The 22,467-nt window shown below is 44.9% G+C and overlaps 1 protein-coding gene across 1 annotated transcript in view; it reads right to left on the reverse strand.

Moving 5' to 3' along the window:
- HOOK1 (hook microtubule tethering protein 1) overlaps positions 1-22,467 on the reverse strand; it is a 921,358-nt gene that overhangs the window by 69,519 nt on the left and 829,372 nt on the right. The window contains exon 20 of the mRNA XM_069232567.1: positions 20,881-20,982. Within this exon, the coding sequence (XP_069088668.1) occupies positions 20,881-20,982 (102 nt within the window). The remainder of the gene's footprint in view (positions 1-20,880; positions 20,983-22,467) is intronic.

The following is a 22,467-nucleotide window of genomic DNA, read 5'->3' on the forward strand; positions in this document are numbered from 1 at the left end:
CTTGGACATTGCATCTGTCTTCTTTAGCACAAACCTCCTACTGGAGATTTTTTATGCCATTTGGCTTTTTCCACCTTAAAGGTTGCTTATCTTTGCAGACTCCCATTCCTTACATGTGACGCTGTTGCATAGGGGTATTGTGGCTACCGGGAAGTGTCATCCCTACCTTAGGTACATCAGAGCTCAACAACTCAAGATCAACTGCTTCCAGCCCACTGACTAGTAGCAACACTAGTAAGTTATTGATCTAAATGTAGACATGGCCGCAGTCCTGCAACAGCAAGTGCAAGAGTTGGCTCAATTAAGATCCTTGAATGCACGTTTTAAAGCACGCTTTGACAAAGCAGGCAGAGAATTTGCTATAATCAATGCTACACTCCCCACTCTCTGAACAGCAAAGTACGCTGAAGGAGTTTCTTGATGGTCTCATGGTACACTTTGCATTTCGTCCTGACCAATTTTTCAATGATTGTGCTTTTGGGTATCTGATTGGTTATTTGTTTGGAGCTGCCTTTACTTGGGCATTGCCACAGTTGTCTATAGGCACTCCTTCTAGGAACAACGACAGTAATTTTTTGACACTTTTTAAGAGGATGTTCGTATGGCAAGATAGAGGTTTTTCGGCCAAAGAAGCACTCTATGATATTAAAGGAACTATGGCCCATATGTACTAACACATTTTCCCATAGACACAGAATGGATAAAACCCTTTGGTACGTACATGTGGCCCTATGTTCTCTCCGAATGGCACAACTTAATGTCGATCTTCAAAAAACGCAAGGGTCCCTGACCAAATAGGGAGAGAGTTACAGGGAAATACACAGAAAGTACAATGGTTTGAATTATATTATCAAAGGTACAGAAGAAGTAAATAGGAGGGAAATCTGTGCGTTTTGTACAACTTAATGTCGATGCCAATCCATCCAGTCGCCTCCAAGGCATGGAAGAAAAGAGATGGAAACTGATATTCTAGCGCCAAGGTGGCCACTATGTTGCTTTGATGATGGCCTCAGACACCCTTTTTAGTGTCGATATGAAACCAGCACCCACTAGGGTCGACTTTAGAGCTTTGCAGTTTCTGGATCCAGTCTAATGCCTGGGGTTATTCTACAGGTGAGGAATTTTCAGATAGAAGTAGCCATCAGAAATACAATGTTAAAAATGTTCATTTCACAGAAGCATGCTGTTGCTGCTAGAAAAAAAGCCAGGACTAGTTGAAGGTGTCCCTTATGATATAGTTTGACTTGTCAGCACGGAGTCCCATGTGAGGATTATCTCAGAAGATGAGCAGAGATGCTGAGGAGCCAATCAAATGACAACATTACCCCTAAAAGGCAGGCAGAATTGAGGACTACTCAGCCACAAGCCAGGATCCCCAATAAAAAGCATACAGTTTGGGGCAGAGTTAGGACCTGGTTTAGAGTATGACAGACTACTCCCCTCCAAATTTAGAGGTGCCAGCATGCCCAACTGTTCTTTTGATTGTACAAAAAGTTTGGTGAACAAGTGCCATTCATTTTGACAGCCGTTTACCAAACATTTTCATTTTTTTGCTTTTCAGGAACACAAAAAACTTATATCCTCCTTCTTCCATTATTGCCAGCAGTATTTACTTCGGAGATCGGGCAATTGGTAGTTGTGTTACATCCCTCAAAATCCTAACAATAGCATAGTGGGTAGTGCCATCAGCCCATCTTCCACAGCCTCAGCAGTGTGCAGCGTGCTCTGTGTATGTCATTAAATTGTATGAGTCGTAGTTTGGAAGCTATTGCTACAGTTAAAGCCACCATTTTCGATTCTCACCAGTCCTTCTCATCCAATGCTCCAATATCTGTCTCGCAGATTGATTTGAGTGCTTCTTTTATTATTCGGATTAATATTGACTATGGTTCAATACATTTGGGAGATGCATTTCTCACCCGCTATAGGAATCATTGTGATCTTGGCCAATAATGGGGTATATTTGGGGACCTTACCCATTATTTCTGTGTAGCAAACCCAGGGTGTGCAGTATCTGAAGGCATCAATAAAACTGATCTCTGTAATTCAAATTACTCCACTAGATCTGCAAAGGATTTCACATGGTTTATATTTTCCACTCTGGATACCAAACCTTTTCTTACACCTGATGAGCTTTTCGACTTGTTTCACACAATTTTGTTGCTATAGTGGTGTTTTGTGTGTTATTTGCTTACTCCATCCGATCCATTTTAGTGTATCGCATCAACAAATGAAAGCCGCCCTGTAGCCAGGGGGTCACACAGTCGTCCACCAGATAATGTAGTCTGGGACACTGAACTTGTTAAATTCATCACTTCCAAATGCATTGCTAGGGGCTCTCTTGCCAAAGAGCTACTGGATTTGTATACAGTAGGCAGAGATATTTCAGGGAGGTTCGACCCAAAATGGCTCGTTCTTATATCTGAAATAAGTATTTCCAGCTCAGTGTATCAAAAGTCTTTTGGAAGTAATTGACATTACTGACTATGCAACTTTTCCCTTTTCAGGTACATTATGTATCTTTCCTCTCATGGGCATAAAGTAATTCTGGTCGAGATGCATGGGATTATTTTAAATATTTGACTCGCCATCGCCTTGGCAAATATCTTGGTCTTGGTGTAAATCAGAGAAATCGGGTGACACCCACCACAGCTTTCCAGTGGTTGCTACGGCTTTTGTATTATGACAGATAGAGATGTCAGGTAGGAACCCCGTCAGACTTGCTTCCTCTACTGCCTGCTAAAAATGCTGCATTATAATGAGGATAGCTTTTAAAACATTTCAACAAACAGACTGTTTGGACTGGGTGTTTTCCAACTGTTCATGACTGCCAAAGCCTAAGACAGTTCCTCTGCTGTTAGTGGCTCTTCTAATTCTATGTGATCCCTATTTGATAGTTGGACCACAGTTATCTCATCCACCATCTCCTCCCATGCCTTCTAGTCCTAGGCATGCTTAACATTATATCGGTTCTGATAATAACCTTCAAAGGATTCTGCAAAACCCAGAAGGTTAGATAACTTATCTCCATTCACCGCACAGAGTTCTGGGACTATACAACAGTGGTCAGTTTTGGACAATAGCCAATTATTGAAAAAGGGCCCTCTCTGAATGGTTACCCCAAACATTTTGCCAACCGCCTCCTCTTTTTTGGACCTCATTTTTGGTTTTAGGACTCGCAGCACGTTACCACTGCTTACAGTGCTAAAGTGCATGTGCTCTCTCTCTCTAAAACTTGGTAACGTTGGTTCATACTCAATTAGCATATTTAATTTACCTATAAGCCACTAGTAAAGTGCACTAGATCTGCCCAGGGTAGGAAGTACCCTTTTTTGGTATGGTTACCCCCATTTTTTGCCTGCTGTCAGTATGTTTCGACTGTTTTCACTGAAATCCTGCTAACCAGGATCCCAGTGATTGTGCTCTCTCCCTCTAAATTTGGTTGCTTAGGACTTTGCACACTCCACAATTGGCATCCTGGTGTCTCCATATAAGTCCCTGGTATATGGTACTAAGGCACCCAGGGCATTAGGGCACGAGGGATTCCCCATGGGCTGCAGCATGTATTGAGCCACGCATGGGAGCCCATGCAAAATGTGTCTGCAGGCCTCCCAGTGCAGCCTGCATGAAAAGGTGCATGCACCCTTTCACTACAGGTCACTGCACCAGGTCACTGTAATGCACCCCTATGGTACGTCCTCCTAGCCCAGAGGGCAGGGTGCAGGTACCTGTATGTGAGGGCACCACTGCATGACCAGAGGTGCCCCTACGAATTCCAGCTCCAGTACAGTAGACTTCGTAAGTGCGGGGAAGCCATTTTATCTGTGTACTGGACACAGGTTACTATCTGTGTCCAGCTACATAATGGTAATTCTAAACCTGGGCATGTTTGGTATCAAACATGTCGTAATTATACCCCAACACTGTTACCAGTATTGCTTGTATGATTCCATGCACTCTGGGGGCTCCTTGGAAAACCCCCAGCATTGCTCTTATCAGGCTTCTGGGGTTTTATGGGCAGCCCACGCTGCTCCCACCCCTCAGACAGGTTTCTACCCTCCTGCTGCTTGAGCAGCTCAGGCAGAGGAAGGCAGAACAAAGGATTTCCTGTGGGAGAGGGAGGTAACACCCTCTCCCTTGGAAATATGTGTTGCAGGGCTTGGGAGGGGTAATTCCTCCAAGCCACCGGTGTGCTTTGAAGGGCACATTTGGTGCCCTCCTTCCATAAACCGTTTTCCACGGTCCCTATTCTGGTGCAAAACTGAACAAAGGAAAGGGAAGTGACCACTCCCTTGTCCATCACCACCCTAGGGGTGATGTCCAGAGCTCCTCCATGTGTCCACGTTATTCTGCCATCTTCAATCCCAGATGGGCAGAGGCCCCTGGGAGCATTTGAGTAGCCAGGTCAGGCAGGTGACGTCACAGCCCCCTCCTGATGGGGAGTCACCCTGCTAGGTGACCAATCCCCCTTCCTGGGCTATTTAGGGTCTTCCTCTCAGGTGGGTACCCTGATTCGACATGCAAGATTCCAGCAGGTCTCCTCTGCATCGTTTCCTTCATCTTCTGGCCAATTTGAGTGCAACTGGACCCTCCAGGAACCGACAATCTGCAACTTCATCAACGACTCCACCCTCAACATTGTTTCGCTGGCTCCTTCCAGCAACTGCAACATTTCCCTACTGTGCATCCTCTGAGGGCAACGAGTCTTCAGCCTGCACAAGAAGCAAGAAGGAATCTCCCTTGGAGTGAAGGAGTCACTCCCTTGCATCCGTAGGCACCAATTGCAATGACGACCAGCTGCGTGGATCCTCTCTCATCCAGAACAGCGTGGATCCTGCATTACAGGTGGTGGTTTAGAGTGGTCCTCTTGGTCCTCTTTACCAGCTGTCCAACTTGGGAGATGGTAAGGCTGTGTCTCTCCTTGCAGGACAGTACCCCTGTGCACTGCGACTCTTGCAGCACCAAGTCTTGTTTGTTCCCCCTCCAAGGAATCTTCAGGCTCCAAGTAGCCCCAGCCCCCAGCACTCCTTCCTGCAAAGCACAGTCTTCTGCCTGCTGCTCTAACAACGTGGGACTCCTCTTCAGATTGCTGAGTGGGCCTCACTGCGACTCCTATGCCTGCTGCCAGTGGGTTTCCTTTGGGGGCTGCGTCCTCTTATTCTGACTCTCCCAGCTGCTAAGGGTCACCCCAGACTCCCCTCCTTGGGTCCAGTCCCCTGGACCTTGCTAGTCCTCTTCAGCCTTGCAAACCTTCTTCTCCATCTCTTGCATTTGCCAAGGCTTGTTGGTGATTTTCCAGCACCACTAGCCGACTGCACCACGACCGCTGCCATGGGACATCACTTGCATCACGCCTGGGACTCCTCTCCAGCTCCTGTACTGCACTGCTGACCTTCTTCGTCCACCGTCCGCCTGGTTCTGCATCCACAGAAGGGTGGGTAGTGGCTCCTGCCACAACCGGACACTTCATGTCAACCTGGACTTGGTCCCCTTCCTTTGCAGGTCCTCTTCTGTCAGAATCCACCTTTGGGTTCTTCCGGTCTTGGTTGGGTCTAGCATAATCCTTTTCCAAAGTCCTCCTGTTGGCTTTAGGGAAAACCAGGTAATTACCCCTGCTCTCTTGGTCGCTGGGTGTCACTCTGATACTCACCTCATGAGGTTCCTAGTTCCTCCAGCTCCCCTCTACTGATTCCACTCCCTTGGGTGGGAGACTACCTTTCACATTCCACTTTTTTGATATATGGTTTGGCCCTCCCCTAGGGCCCTCACTATTTGCTATTACTTTTACCAATGCTTATTGCTATCTATGCTATTTACTGATTACTAATGTGTATATAATAGTGTGCTTACTTACCTCCAGTTGGGGTATTGCCTATTCAGTGTTCTAGTATTTGTGTTACTATAATAAAGTACCTTTATTTTTGTAACACTGTGTGGTTCTTTCATGTGTTTAAGTGCTGTGTGACTATAGCGGTATTTCATAAGCTTTGCATGTCTCCAAGATAAGTCTTGGCTGCTCATCCACAGCTACATCTAGAGAGCCCTGGCTTCCTAGACACTGCCTACACTTAACTAATAGGGGATACCTGGACCTGGTATAAAGTAATAACACTATAGGTGCTCACCACACACCAGGCCAGCTTCCTACACCTAAGGACTGTAAATTAAATGCTACTAGTGGGCCTGCAGCACTGATTGTGCCACCCACATATGTAGTCCCCTAACCATGTCTCAGGTCTGCCATTGCAAGGCCTGGGTGTGCAGCTTTATTGCCACTTTGACTTAGCATTTAATACTACTTGCCAAGCCTTAAAACTCCCCTTTTTCTACATACAGGGAGTGCAGAATTATTAGGCAAATGAGTATTTTGACCACATCATCCTCTTTATGCATGTTGTCTCACTCCAAGCTGTATAGGCTCGAAAGCCTACTACCAATTAAGCATATTAGGTGATGTGCATCTCTGTAATGAGAAGGGGTGTGGTCTAATGACATCAACACCCTATATCAGGTGTGCATAATTATTAGGCAACTTCCTTTCCTTTGGCAAAATGGGTCAAAAGAAGGACTTGACAGGCTCAGAAAAGTCAAAAATAGTGAGATATCTTGCAGAGGGATGCAGCACTCTTAAAATTGCAAAGCTTCTGAAGCGTGATCATCGAACAATCAAGCGTTTCATTCAAAATAGTCAACAGGGTCGCAAGAAGCGTGTGGAAAAACCAAGGCGCAAAATAACTGCCCATGAACTGAGAAAAGTCAAGCGTGCAGCTGCCACGATGCCACTTGCCACCAGTTTGGCCATATTTCAGAGCTGCAACATCACTGGAGTGCCCAAAAGCACAAGGTGTGCAATACTCAGAGACATGGCCAAGGTAAGAAAGGCTGAAAGACGACCACCACTGAACAAGACACAAGCTGAAACATCAAGACTGGGCCAAGAAATATCTCAAGACTGTTTTTTCTAAGGTTTTATGGACTGATGAAATGAGAGTGAGTCTTGATGGGCCAGATGGATGGGCCCGTGGCTGGATTGGTAAAGGGCAGAGAGCTCCAGTCCGACTCAGACGCCAGCAAGGTGGAGGTGGAGTACTGGTTGGGGCTGGTATCATCAAAGATGAGCTTGTGGGGCCTTTTCGGGTTGAGGATGGAGTCAAGCTCAACTCCCAGTCCTACTGCCAGTTCCTGGAAGACACCTTCTTCAAGCAGTGGTACAGGAAGAAGTCTGCATCCTTCAAGAAAAACATGATTTTCATGCAGGACAATGCTCCATCACACGCGTCCAAGTACTCCACAGCGTGGCTGGCAAGAAAGGGTATAAAAGAAGGAAATCTAATGACATGGCCTCCTTGTTCACCTGATCTGAACCCCATTGAGAACCTGTGGTCCATCATCAAATGTGAGATTTACAAGGAGGGAAAACAGTACACCTCTCTGAACAGTGTCTGGGAGGCTGTGGTTGCTGCTGCACGCAATGTTGATGGTGAACAGATCAAAACACTGACAGAATCCATGGATGGCAGGCTTTTGAGTGTCCTTGCAAAGAAAGGTGGCTATATTGGTCACTGATTTGTTTTTGTTTTGTTTTTGAATGTCAGAAATGTATATTTGTGAATGTTGAGATGTTATATTGGTTTCACTGGTAATAATAAATAATTGAAATGGGTATATATATTTTTTTGTTAAGTTGCCTAATAATTATGCACAGTAATAGTCACCTGCACACACAGATATCCCCCTAACATAGCTAAAACTAAAAACAAACTAAAAACTACTTCCAAAAATATTCAGCTTTGATATTAATGAGTTTTTTGGGTTCATTGAGAACATGGTTGTTGTTCAATAATAAAATTAATCCTCAAAAATACAACTTGCCTAATAATTCTGCACTCCCTGTATGTCACCACTAAGGTAGGCCGTATGCACCCCACAGGGCAGGGTGCTAAGTAAGTAAAAGGCAGGACATGTACTTATGTGTTTTACATGTTCAGGGAGTGAAAAACTCACAGATTCGTTTTTCACTACCGTGAGGCCTGTTCCTCTCATCAGCCAGCATTAGAACTGCCCTTATATACTTTTAAGTGCTAGATTCTGATCTGAAAGGAGTAGCCCTGTCAAGTTTAGTATGGCCAGAATCATAATAGAAAATCCAGCTTACTGGTTAAGTTGGATTTAATACTACTATTTTCGAAATGCCACTTTTAGCAAGTAGGCATTTCTCTGCTCTCACTGCCTTCTCTGCTTTACAGCCAGTCCCCAGTGCACAGCTGGAATGCGCTGGTTGACTGCTCCCCTTGTGCATTCCACCCAGACAGCCATAACCACAGGACACTGCGTTTATCTGCCTACTGAATGGGTCTTCTTGGGCAGGAAGGATTTAGGGGCTCTCACGTACACTTCAAAGGCCAGTGGCCTGACATCACATAAAGGACTGATGAACCCCCACAGGGATCCTGGCAGACAGGGCTGGGTTGAAAGGGGAACATGTGCACTTCAAAACCACTCTTTGAAATTTCCCCCCCTTCAAAGGCACTTTTGGTTATATGCTGGGTCTCTGACCCCACCAAATCAGACACTTCTGGACCTGCTGCTGGACTCTGTCAGAGGGACTGCCTGGCTGCCCAAATGACTCATCTGGACTGCTTTGTTTTAAGGACTGCTGGCCTGCTTATTGTCCTGCTGCCTGCTGGCCCCTGACTTAATGGAAGGACTCTGCATTGCTCCACAATTCTCTCCAACGGCTTGGATTGGGCTTGCCTCCTGTTTCCAAGTCTCAGGGACATCAAAGGCGTGAACCATCTGTACCTTAACTCTACAAGCTGTGAGTCTGTCCTGCCTTGGAAGTGGGCCTAAAGTGCTTTACCTTCTATGGTGTTCATCAGAACTGCCACAAAGCCTTGCAAAGCTTCACTGCGCAGATGCCAGTTTTTCTGGACTCAATGCCTGATGGTGCAAAGCCCTGCAAAGCCTCGCTGCGCAGTTGCCAGCCCATAGGAACCGATGGACAGCGACGCCAAGCCCTGCAGAACCATGCCGCACAGTTACCCAGGATCAATGCAAAGTGACGCTAAGCCCCGCAAAGCCTTGCTGCACAGCTTCCCGGGATCAAAGCACAGCAATGCCAAACACCGCAAAGCCTTGCCACAGACTTTCTCCGAACTGACGTCAGATGACACAAAGCCTCGCAAAGAGATGATGCACAGACCACGTACCAAGACTTAAGGTACTGTATTCAGCAGGCCGAAGTGGGTCCTTGGAGCCAGCCCACGCTCCATCGTGGTCAACCTGAACTTGTGACTCTGTCCCAGTCCATCGCGACCAGAAAACCACAGTAGGCCCTTGGCGCTTCTATGCACTATTTTCACCTAAATCTTTCAAATTGTATATCTCAGGATCTACTTATTGGATTTTTGTCATTTTGGTCTTATTTCATTCAAATACATATCTTATATTTTCCTAAACTGGTGTGGAGTACTTTTGTAGTATTTTCACTGTGTTACTGTATGAGTTATTGCACAAAAACTTTACACATTGCCTTCTAAGTTAAACCTGCCTGCTCTGTACCAAGCTACTGGAGGGTGAGAACAGGATAATTTAGGTTGTGTAGTGACTTACCCTACTTGGACAAGGGTGTATACCTCTGCCAACTAGAGACCCAATTTCAAACACTAATGCAAACACTTCCCTGCTTTATCCTGAAATGTGTACAATTGTTTTTGCGAAGCCATTCATGTGGATCTGTCTATGTCTAATGTTTGTCTGAGAGTTAGGTTTGTGGCTTCTATTTGCCTGAGAAGAGATTCAGACTGCGTGAAGCAGTGTTCTATTCTGTTCCTAACTTATCTAGCTGGATGAAGCACCATTATAGGATCTTTCCAGACCTTCTTTTAGTTGAGGTAATCTAGTGCTCTACCCCAAATGACTGTCTTACAAACATCTCACAGTATGCCAGGTGAGGCCACTAAATCTTCATTAGTCTCAAAGGGCTTCTTCTTCACATAGATGCCTTACCAGGTCACCATCTATGAATGATCAGCCATTTGGACCCCAGATACCTCTCACCAACTTTACCTGTGAGTAGTGTTGAGAAGTTATGATTGGTCAAGGCTCTGGAAAGGAAGTGGGGCCCAGTTACTCACACTACATTGGTGAAGCAGGCCATGAAGTAAAAATATTTGAATATAACTGGGGGAGGCAGAGAAGTATTTATTCTCTTTAGTCTCCAGGTTTTGGCACTTGTATGCATCTCCCAATGTCATGGAGGAGCTTCTGCCTCAGACTGGGCTTTTCAAGCCTGTATGGTGTGGCCAACCACTCCTCAAATTTCATCTCTGCCTGCTGGACCACTGAAGTCCCCTCCAATCACCAAAAACTCTGAGAGGTGTCCGCAATCAGGTTGCCAAATAGGCAGTATGTATGCACTCACTAGTGTCCACAATTGACCTCCCAGTTCCACAGACATCCATGTGTACGGTCCTGGGTGTCTGCTTTTGTGTCTGGGTTCCCTGAATGGAAAAGTATTATGAATGAGTATGGCCACTCCCCAATGCCCACAGGATAATCTTGCATCTATTCCCTATTTGGACATGGAAGAAATGCACAGAAGAGATCAGTAACAGGTAAGAAACATTTCATTGTGATGGATACTTCTACCAGCAGATTCATCACCTATAGAACAGATGTCTCAACAATGTCCTACTCAGGAGGAGGGTTGATGGATGCTCGGACAAGGAAATCCTGCAAGATGGACTTGGCAAAGTGAACACCCCTGCGCACCTCCATATCTAGGAAGTAATGCTTCGTAAAGGTGTGCAAGGAAGCCCACATTGCCTCCTTACAGATTTCTGCAATCGGAACACCTTAAGCGAGTGTAAAAGTTGTTAACTTAGATCTGGTGGAATGGGCATTGATTCCCTTCTGGAGACCTCTTCTTGGCTAAGGCATATTAGGTCTTGATGCAGAGGATGATTCACTGAGATAGAGTCCTCCACTGTACTGCCTTACCCTTTTTGACACCACAGTAGCTTTTAAATAGCTGGTCATCAACCAGAACTTCTGGACTTCTGGATGCGGTGAGGTTCAGGTAGTAGGCGATTGAATCCAACCAATGCAACCATTTCTCCAATTTTGTGGGATAAGGGGGATGGTAGATGGTCAGAAGAGAGATGGATTGGCCAAGATGGAAAATGGCGACCACCCTGAGAAGGAAAGAAGCCCTGGTTTGTCACACCAACTTGTTTGGTTAGAAGGTAAAGGAAGGCGGATGACAGCTATGGGCTTGCAACTCACTGCTCCTTCTAGCAGAAGTGATTGCAACCAAAACACAGTTATGAGGGTCAACATGCAAAGGATACAACTGAGAAGTGGCTCAAACCAAGACCCCATCAAAAAATGTAAGAACTAGGATCAAGTCCAATTGAGGAACCACAAAGGAAGTTGGAGGAAAAAGGATGGCCAGGCCCTTAAGAAAATGTATGACAACTGGGAGCTTAAACAGGGACGACTGATCCGGCAGACAGAGGAAAGCAGACAAGGTGGCTAAATAACCCTTCACAGTGCCAAAGGCACATCTCCTCTAAGCAAGGGAAAGCGCAAATTGCAACAATTGAGATTGTTTTGTTTGGCCTGCAAGAGATCCAAACCACTGTTCACACATTATGCAACAAAGTTGCCTCATCCGTCGGAATAAGTAAACTTAGTGGAGGGGCAACACGCAGACAAGATGACAAGTATCACCTTTGGTGGCAGCTGAAAGGAGCTCAATTTTTCCAGCTCAACCTACAAGCATGTAGATGGAGGTCTCTGAGGTTGGGGTGCAGAATCGTTCACCCAAAAGGGAGGAAGGTCCAGTATGAGTGGAAGGCGACGTGGAGAAGTGCAGATGGTTCGCATACCACACCCCTCCTGCCCAGTTCAGGGTAATGAGAATGACTTGGGCCTGATCTTGGCGCAACTTCTTGAGAACTTGGGGAATCAAGGGTATGGGGAAAATGAGTAATGAAGCTGAAAGTTCCACCTCAACTGAAATGCATCCAGAAGGCTTCCCTCAAATGATACTAGAGGGTGCAGAACTGCTCAGACTGAGCATTGTTCGAGGAGGGCAATAAGTCCACTGCAGGAGTGCCCCGCACAGCAAAGATATCCTGGACTACCTTCGGCAGCAGACACCACTCGTGATTGGTAAGATAATGCCGGTTCAGACTATCGACTTCTGACATTCCTAGACCCCTTTAGATGTTTGGTGATTAGCCAGATCCCCTAGCGGTGTGCCAAAGACCACAGTCTCAACGCCTTCAGGAAAAGGAGGTGAGATCATACTCCCATTTGCTTGTTCACATACCACAATGCGGTTGTGTTGTCCGTCAAGATCTGTACGGGCTGACCCATGATGGAGGGGAGGAATGCACTGAGTGCCATCTGAATTGCCTACAGTTCTAGAAGGCTGATGTGAAGCACCTGGTCTTCCAGAGAAGCTAGTGGATGTATCTGACTCTCTATGACAGGAAAGGCTCAGAGACAGCTGGTGTCCAGTACCAACCCTATGAACAGGAGTAGTTGGGAGGACCACAAGTGAGATTTGGGCTTGGTGACTGAAAGCAGAGATGCTGTCAACTGCAGATGATGCAACACCATGTCTGGCAAACTGGCTTTGAGGTGCCAGTCATCCAGGTAAAGGAAAATGAGGATGCTGACCATCTGAGATGGGCCACAAGCACTGCCGGTACCTCTGTGAAGACTCAAGGTGCCGATGTCAAGCCAAATGGTAGTACCACAATTTGGTAGTGTGTTGAACCCACCACTAACCTCAAGTGCTTCTGATGGGATCACAGGATGGGTATGTGGAAGCATGCACCCTGCAGATCGACGGACACCATTTAGTCTCCAAGTTCCAAAGCCAGTAGAACTTGAGCTAGGGTCAGCATCTTGAACTTTTTTGAGGAACAAGTTTAAACTTCTGAAATCCAGAATCGGATGTAGACCACCATATTTTGGCACCAGGAATAACATGTGTAACAACCTTGGCCTCCGTCCGTACCAGACAGTAACTCTACTGCTCCTTTGAGGAGGACAGCTGCCACCTTCTGCTGTAGAATGTCCAAATGGTTTAGAAACAGGAGGAAGGGTGAATGGCAGAAGGATGGAAGGCAAAGGTGTAGCCCTTTTCCACCATTTGAAGGACCCACTGGTCTGAAGAAATGGCCTTCGAGGCTGGAAGACAATGTAACACTTGCCTCGTGGGGTTGGGAAAGCAAACTATGCCTGCTTTCCTTGTGGTGCGGGAGAGAAGAAGAAAAATAGGAGGAGGGTTGCAAGGTGGATCCATGCCCTCTACCACATCCTCTGTATTGTCAGACGAGTGAATTTTCCTATTGTTGGAGTGCCGGTGTGTACTATCATGAGCAAAAGGTGATGCATCATTCAAAACCGAGAAAGTGGTGAAAAGACCGGAAATCCTATGTTGGAGGTGGAAGGTGAATGCCCAAAGCCTGGCTGTGGCTTTACAGGCTTCAAAATGCTCCAGTGCTGAGTCAGCCTTGTCCCTGTACAACTGCAGGAGGTTTAAGTGGAGGTCCACCAGGCTGGCCTAGACATCAGTTGAGAAAATGAGCCAAGTGTAGTATCATTCTGTCACTGAGGTACCCATGGCTCTGGTGATGAATGGAGTGGCCAATTCAGGCTTAATATGCCAGGAGGCATTCTGTGCATCCACAAAGAGCTCTTGAAAGTGTGCCCTGGTATCGGTGGGAACATCTGGAAGAAGAATTTTGGGCCATGTGCCAAAAGGCATTGTTGTAGCAGGTGAGAAGCAGTTAGCATTCAGGAACTTGCCCTAGGTCTCCAGATGTTTTGGCTCCCTATCGGAGAGCACAACCAGATTGGGCCCCGGAAAAGGAAGCTTGGATGAACAAGCTCTTTGGTGGAGAATGCATGGGTAGAAAGGCTGGATTACAAGTAATGAAGCAATAATGACAGGCCACAAACCGACTGAATGCCAGAGCAGAAGAATGCTTATACCAGGCCACCATGATGGGGTCCAATAAAGCCTCATGAAGGAGAGAAGTGGTTCCGAAGAGGCTGATGAGGGCAGGAGAAACTCAGTGAAGCAAATGTAAGTCTAACAGCTCTGTGGCCTTCAATCAATCAATCAGTACATTTGTAGAGCACGCTACTCACCCGCGAGGGTCTCAAGGCGCTTGAGGGGAGTGGGGCAATAGGGGAGCTGCTACTGCTCGAACAGCCAGGTCTTGAGGTGTCTCCTGAAGGTCAGCAGGTCCTTGGTCTGCTGTAAGTGGATGGGGAGGGTGTTCCAGGTCTTGGCAAAGAGGTAGGAGAATGATCTGCCGCCGGTTGTTGTCCTGTGGATGCATGTAACGGTAGTGAGGGCAAGGTCAGCGGAGCGGAGCTGTCGGTTCGGGGTGTAGAAGGTGAGTCGTTCATTGAGGTATACTGGTCCGGCGTTGTGGAGTGTTTGTGGGTGTGGGTGAGGAGCTTGAAGGTGATCCTCTTGTTGACGGGGAGCCAGTGTAGGTCTCTCAGGTGGGCTGTGATGTTTCTGCGGCGGGGGATGTCGAGGATGAGGCGTGCGGAGGCGTTCTGTATGCTTTGCAGTCTTTTCCTGAAAATTGGCCGTGGTTCCCGCGTAGAGAGTGTTGCCATAGTCCAGTCTGCTGCTGACGAGGGCCTGGGTGACCATCCTTCTGGTTTCGGTGGGGATCCACGTGTAGATCTTGTGGAGCATGCGGAGGGTGTTGAAGCAGGAGGATGAGACGGCGCTGACTTGTTGGGTCATGGAGAGCGAAGAGTCTAGGATGAAACCCAGGTTGCATGCGTGGTTAGAGGGCGTTGGTGCGGTTCCCAATGTGGTTGGCCACCAGGAGTCGTCCCTTCAACATGACTTTGTGTAAAGACACAAGATCTGGTGTTGGTGGTCCAGAGCATCAGTCCATATCCAGTTCAGGTGGGGTGTCCAAGCCACTGACCGAAGACAAGCCCTGAATGTCAAGGATTTCCTGGTCCAGGTCACCAACATCAGAATACTCCACAGGGTCAGAATCAGTGCCAAAGAATTTGTGGAGACTGCTTGATGAGACTCCTCTTCAAGTAACTTCTTCCTCCCAGCAAGACTAAATCTGAGGATGGATGTCAGGCTGCGTCACCAGCAGTGTTGTCTGGAGCCGGTGACGGCAGTGGCAGAGGGTGATGCTCATGTCCACAGAGCTAGTTTGTCTCGGAAGAAGGTGGTTTATGGTGGATTGACATAAAAAGCTTGACACTCACTTACACAGCATGATTGTGATGAGGAACACAATCCTAATGGTAAGAAGCCATAAGGGACAGCTCTGAAACTGCTTGAATGGAGTGCATAGCAAGGGTCAAGAATAAGGGACCCTGAGGTGTCCCCCCTAAGATGTTTATACACTTCTGGTAAACAGTATACCCAACAGTGTTGTTGGTTGTCGCCTTAATCACTTTGACGAAGCTGGTGGGAAAATTTAGATGAGCCCATCCCAATAATCTGAAAGACTTGTGGGCTCTTTGTTACTAGCCTGGGTCCGCCAGAAACTACATGTTACAGCATCCTGGGTAGCCATATGTAGTTCCCAGGGCTCAGTCCCTATTGGCCATTACTGAGAACTTCATCTCCCACCGTCCCTAGGAGCCCTCTGTTTTCATTGGCTGATTCAATCAGCAACTTGCATGCAAGGAGTCAGATGATATGAATCAACGAGAAAAAAAGCGGAGAAAGCAATTAGAGCTAACTAATTTGAGTACACAGCTCTATTTAAACACTCCATTTCCCTCCATTTCGGTCTATTAGTCGGCTGTTTCTGAAGGCATGGTAGGAATCTGGAGGGTGTTATCTTTGACGAAGTAAGTGGTTGAAAGAGTGAGCGACTGTAAGGAGTTACCTTACTCAGATATGGTTAGTGGGCATAGGTTTAACCTAGAACCCTTATATTGACTGTATATGTATTTGTAAATACTGGTACTAGCAGGGTCAATTATGCACTCAGTATGATTTGAGCTGTTTATAAGTACTACCAGTCCTAGAGAACTCTTCTGTGTATAGAGATAACACATCTGTTTTCTTAACAAGAAAGGGGGTGGATAGTGGTGGTAGAAAGGGGTGCACGTCCCACATGCTGAGCAAGTATAGTCAATAGTAGTTCATGTCGAAAATCATGCAAACATGGGGTGGATATGGTGCTATGCGGTAAGATGCTACACTATCCAAGAGCATACGGTAGTGCTTCAAATAAACACTAAACATGAAATTTAGCACAGAAGGCGCAGCACTCAAAACAATGTTCATAATAAAGATGTCCTCCAGTTGAGTTGGTTGTAGTGGGTTCCTTTAATTAGTAGCCGAGGGCATCAAAAGAGATCGGTTGAGCATTGATCCATAAATACAGCCAAGTAGTCAGTTGAGCATAGTTCCATTTACACAGCCAACACGTGTTTCGTCACAACAGGTGACTTTTTCAAGGCTGCAAAATATACAGAGATGTAGTTGCCAGTCCAATAAATCAAAATATAGGATGATAGCAAAGTGGTTGCACGTTTGAAGTCACTTAATAAGGCATGCGTCCATAATCAAGTGAAGGATGGGTGTTGACACGCCCGTGCAAATCTGCACAAAGTGGCTTTGAAATAAGGCAGTCTAACCAAATTAACCTGTGTAAGTTAGCAAGAGCCACCTCATAGAGTGCACCCACCACATAGCAGTGCCCAGATATCTGTCACAAAGTGAGTAAACCATAACACCATCCCTGGTGAATTGGGAATTATGTGTCAGTTTGTCACAAATTTTATAGTGATGGGGGTGAGAGGGCAGCAGCTGAGTTTAGCATACGCCTGGCAATCCTCAAGTTGTCTGTTGATCTCGCTGATGTAGTTATGATGATTCATGATGACCATGTTTCCCTCTTTGTCAGACGGAGGTTTTGAACACCATGGCGGTATGAGGGGAGATGTGGCGGGTTGGCAGATGCCAACTCGCCACACTCATAATAAGGCAGTCTGCACCGCCAGCCTGTTGGCGGCAGGACTGCCACATTTACCCGGGCAGTCAAAAGACCACCAGGGTCATAATAACCACCATAGTTCCATATGATTCAATAGCCACGTCATGATGTGTTTATGAAGTAGCCATAATGGCAACAGTGGTGCAGATGGCCTGCCCAGTGGAATCAGTGGTATCCAAGTCACAAAGAATTATGAACTTGAACACATCACAACCATCTTGGATCGCCTGTGTGAGAACAGGTCAGAGACCTCCTGGCAAACCAGGGAAGACTTTTGCTACTGTGTCCCAAAGGACATGTGAATACCATCGTAACAAGCAGCTCATGTTAACTGATCAGAGAGCCAGACTGGTGGAGGAAAACACCTGTTTCCCAAAGGTCTTCAGTGGTTTGGATTCCTTGTCCAGGGGAGTGGTAGGGAAGGCGTGACAGCAACTTTTGGAGGCTTGCACCACTAGACTTTCGGAGAGAAAGTCAGGGTTGCCTGGACCAGGACTATAGTGGCTGACAATTTGTCGATTGACTGGAGAGCCAAAACAAGGTTTGGCCAACGCACCCAGTAAGGTATTTGTCAACACCTCATTAAATGGAAGGACAATCTCAGAAGATGTTTGCCCCAGTTGGAGGTCTTCTGTCAAAACACTAGCCGTAACCTCCAAAGTGGGTAGCCAGAGGTCAAGTACTTCAGCCATCCTACGCATAACCATGGCGTAAGAAGAAGATTCCTCTGCAGATGGTCTAGGGGGGTGAGGGCAGGGTTGTTTCTGGGGAGGTAGCAGACCAGCCACCTCCTGTAAGTCATATTACCCATCACCTTGGTCATGGTCATTGCTGGACTCTGTACCAAAGAGAGGAGAGGAGACGATAATTCAAGTGGGGGGAAGTGGTGCCTCGAGTGGTACTGGGTGCGATTTTAGTTGAGGTCAGACTGGCATTGATTCAGTGACGGAGACAACTATTGGGACCTCCTTAGACGTTGTTGGTGTCGGCATCTGCATAGAAGTTCCCGGGACCAGGGCAGGTCATGGTGCCGTAAGCACGTTCAGGAGTGGAGCAGGAGACAAGACGGGCTTGGAGTGCTCAACTTGCTCTGAGGGTGAACCCCCTGGAGACACTCCAGATGGAGGGCCTCTTGGCTCTTTGGGGCCCCAATGTGTGCCAGAGGTAGTTGGTAGTAAACCGAAGAGCTGAGCATTGGTGCATAAAAGTCTTCAATCTGATGTGGCCATGGAAACTTGGGTTGCGCTGGAACCAGCTACAGAATCAGCGCCAAAGTCGGCTGACTTTGGTAGTAGGATCGAGAGTTGAGGCACTGCCCCAAGTGTGAGTGGCATTGGGGACTGGTGGTGGGGGTGATAGAGAATCCCACTTGGATCTCCTATGCTTCTTTTTCGACTTACTAGACAGTTTTGGACCATGATAAAGACCAGCCTCTAAAACAAGTACGTCAACTCTGGGAATTTCCAGTGTGGGGTCTTCTTATGTATGGCAATGTAAAGCTTTGCCTTGCAGTCCCTAATGGCCTTGGGTATATCAGTGGGCAGCTGGTTCAGACCTTGGAAATATGACTCAAGCCCAGACACCACATAATCACATGATACTTGGACAGACTCTTAACCAACATTCACATTAACTCTCATTGATCTATAAACCCACTTGTCTTACTCTTTCATGTGGCAGACTGATGATCCAATTACATATTCCATTGTTGGAAGTTGTCACTTGGGAAACAGAGATGAAGTTATTACACCCTTCTCAGACAGCTATCAGTTCATTCAGGGAAGTGAAGGGTGAGAATAGGTGGGAATGTCTCAAATATTCAGTTTGTGTCTGTTCTTGTTACATTCCTTATTTTCCTTACTAGTGTTGGTGCCTGTTTCCCTGCCCCTACTAGGAGTCCTGCTTCTCTGATGTAGCCATTGCAGGGTCTCTCTTTGGGGCAGAGATTCTTTCTTCTCCTGAAGGTCTCATTCTAATCTATCAAGAACTGACACATAGACCAATTTGACAAGATATCAGAACTACACATACATCGGATATTTTGAAATATATTAATTAGTGACTAGATACTGTCACTTTACACATAAGATATCAAGAAATATACAAGGAATAATGAATCTGTAAGTCTACAATGGAAATAAATAGGCATACATATTTTACCTTTTTTTACTTTCTTTGTGATTCATACTAATTTACAAGAAAAATACCAACAAAGAACTTAGTACATTCAACTGGTTAATTTAACAATTACTGAAATAAATGCCCTTTTAAATTGTTTTTCCTGTGAAATGAAAACAGTCTTTAAACATAAAGATCAATGTGTTTGATAAGGATTTAGGGAGTAGAGGATAGCACTATTGCATATACATTCACAACAAATATTCAAGATGTTAAAGCTGAGTCATCATAAGAACTGATGAGAAATGTATATTTGTGATAGAAATAATTTCTCAATGTGCATTTGTGGATGAACAAATTTGGTTGGGTATTAATCGGTCTTTCTATTTATTATTACAGCCTTCAGTTAGATGTTTCTCCTTGAAACATGTCTGCTGTGGTAGGATTGTTCAAACGAGATGTTTTTTAAATGAGTATAACTGATTTATGTCTTCACATGAACAAGGACCAAGGAAAAAAATGTTTAAAATTACTAAAAGGTTTAATGAAATGTCTTTTTTCATATTTTTTTTTAATGGAAAACACAAATTAAGGATCTGACTAAACTGGTGAACCCCCATGTCATACTTAATCAATTTAATAAAACATGCATCGGTAGGGTATATGGTGCAGGAGGCCATTGTGCCTGGCAATTTCTCCTTATAACAATATCTAGTACAAATAAGTGTGATCTATATTAGAACAATCCTACAGACATAAATTAAAACACACACAAACTTTAGGACTCATCTAATAATGTGGATCAACTGCACCCAGGCTGGTTCACACTGTGTATAGCTATAATCAGATACAAACTCCTAAAATCGTCATTGTTATTAAAAACTGATATAATATTCAGAAACATATGAACAATCTAAAATAAAAATACACATCTGAAAAAAGCGTTTGTAAAATGTGTTGTCTGACATCTGCATGGCAATATTAATATTCATAACTAGTCAGACTAACACGATAGGTGGAAAACGAATGAATGAAGGTTACAAAAACAACAGATACAAACTCTTGTATCAAAGTGGTGAGGTTTCAATATGAGTTCATTGATATTGGTATATGCCTGGCCTATCCAGACACACAGAGTGTATCGTGGATGAGGCCAAAGGACTGTATGCTTGAGATGTAGAGGAGGTTACCCGTGTACCCGTGGTTAAGGGTATCTCTTTATTTCAGCCTGAAAGCAGGGTAATTAAATGTATCTATGGAGCCTGCGGTATTGTGTGGCATTTGCTAGGGCTGGAATAAAGAGAATAGGAGATATGTTGCCAAAGGGTACTTTCATCTCCATGAAAGGCTCAGATGGGTTAGTGGGTTCATATATGATTACATATTTTAGTATGCAAAATTAAGATAGTATTTATGGCTCAATTGATACCTTCCCAAAAGCTATTTAGATGAAGGATGCAGGTAAGAAGAGGCAAGAGATAATGGCAGGAAATAACAGTCAACAAACTGGATTGTAAATGGTATAGCTATTGTGCTGATTATGCTAATAATGCATTGTGTTCCAGCCATGTACAGCTGTTGTTTCAGCAAACAATTGATGTGGGAAAATTCAATTAGAATATTTTTTTCCAAGAGCCTCCATTCCATATTCTTTGACAAACACTGGAGAATAACAGCTACATGCACCCCATAACATCAACATAAAGCTTTTAACCAACTTTCAAGAATTTGCAGTCACCTGTAATATTTCAATTCTTTTATCTTTATCTGTTAGTTGCTTTCTCAGTAACATTATCTCCGCCGAGGCTGGATTTAATTTTGGATCGAGGGTTTTTATTACCTGGAAAAAAAACATAGCTTTTAATAAACCTATAATGAAAAGTTTAGAAGGAAAAAGATGTACACATCAACTTGTGCAAGTATTCCTAGCACATCCTGAACATATAACTAATATTGATGTCTGAACTTAAAAACAAAATGAACACGGAGGAGAAAAGAAGAGGATAGTTCCTACTTTTCCAGAATTCTTTTATTTTTATACAGCATGTTTGAAGTCAGGAAGGGTACTGAATATTTAGGAAACGCAAAAAGCTATTCATCTTCTGCTTCCAAGCCACTGCCTGAGGTCAGTTTGGCAGGGATCCTTTTGATAAAAATGTTTTCATCAACATAGTGGAAGCACTTTTGGTAAAAATGCAATAGCAGTCTGTTTACTTTTTTCTATTTTAGAAACAAGTGGGAATTTGTTTTTGAAACACAAAATAACAACACTCATGACATGCAAGGTTTTTGTCCCCCTGAACAGGGGGTCCCAAACAGGTAAACTGTATGTTGGAAAGTCCAACCTAAAAAGGGTGGACCTTCCAACACAATTACCTTAGTGGCCCACTATCTGATTGACTATCAGCAGAGAAAGAAGCACCAACATTAGAAACTTGGTGGTTCCCCATCTCTAAATAAGATGGGGGAACCACGGTTGAGCAGACACTGATCTGAATTCGGCACTCACTCCTACAATCCTAAATGAGGCCCTAAGACTTTATTTGATTTGGTTTTTAACCTCAAATCTCTGCTTAAAGAACAATCATGAAATTCTACCTACACATTGCTCTATATCCGCATGAAGTGTAATGTCCGCTATATGTTCAAAGAGTTCTATCAAAACGCAAGCCCCGGCACCACGTGTAGACACCAACATCATTACTTACAAACATGATAACACTACTAGCTAACAACTATCAACCACCCTCTCTTCCAAAGATCTTCTGGTCACCCTCAGTTTCGAGGGAAGATCACTGTTGTAGTGGTACTTTGTTCTGGAACGGTTTTGAACCAAGATACCAACGCTGTAACATATAGAGTTTATTTTCAAATGCAACAATAGAATTTAGTAGAAAACCGGTTTGGGGAAATACCGTCTGTGCATTGCATCAGGTCAGTTTTTTTGGAAGATTGTTTACAAATCATGAGCAAAATAAAATAAAGTACAATATTAGTCTTTGCAGCTATTTCAAGCACACGGCCCCATCATTGTACTTGTTTGCACAATGGCCTTCTGTTAGGTCCTGGAGAAAAGTTTCAGTGCAAAAACCCAGGATTGAGAGCAATTTGTATGAAACTCTTGTGATATGTGCAAAAATGGCTTACACAAAAATGGTGCCACCAAACTCCGCAAAGGAATCTGGGTACAAAAAAATAATACTAATTACAAAGGGCGTTTTTGTTTTTACAAATATTCAGCATTTTTTACAAAATATATTAGGGTAGAAAATGCATTTGCTACCAGGTATGAATGCAAAAGATTAATGAAAAAAAGATTGTGTGA

The sequence above is a fragment of the Pleurodeles waltl genome, chromosome 4_2, assembly GCF_031143425.1.
Source record: "Pleurodeles waltl isolate 20211129_DDA chromosome 4_2, aPleWal1.hap1.20221129, whole genome shotgun sequence".
Taxonomy (NCBI): Eukaryota; Metazoa; Chordata; class Amphibia; order Caudata; family Salamandridae; genus Pleurodeles; species Pleurodeles waltl.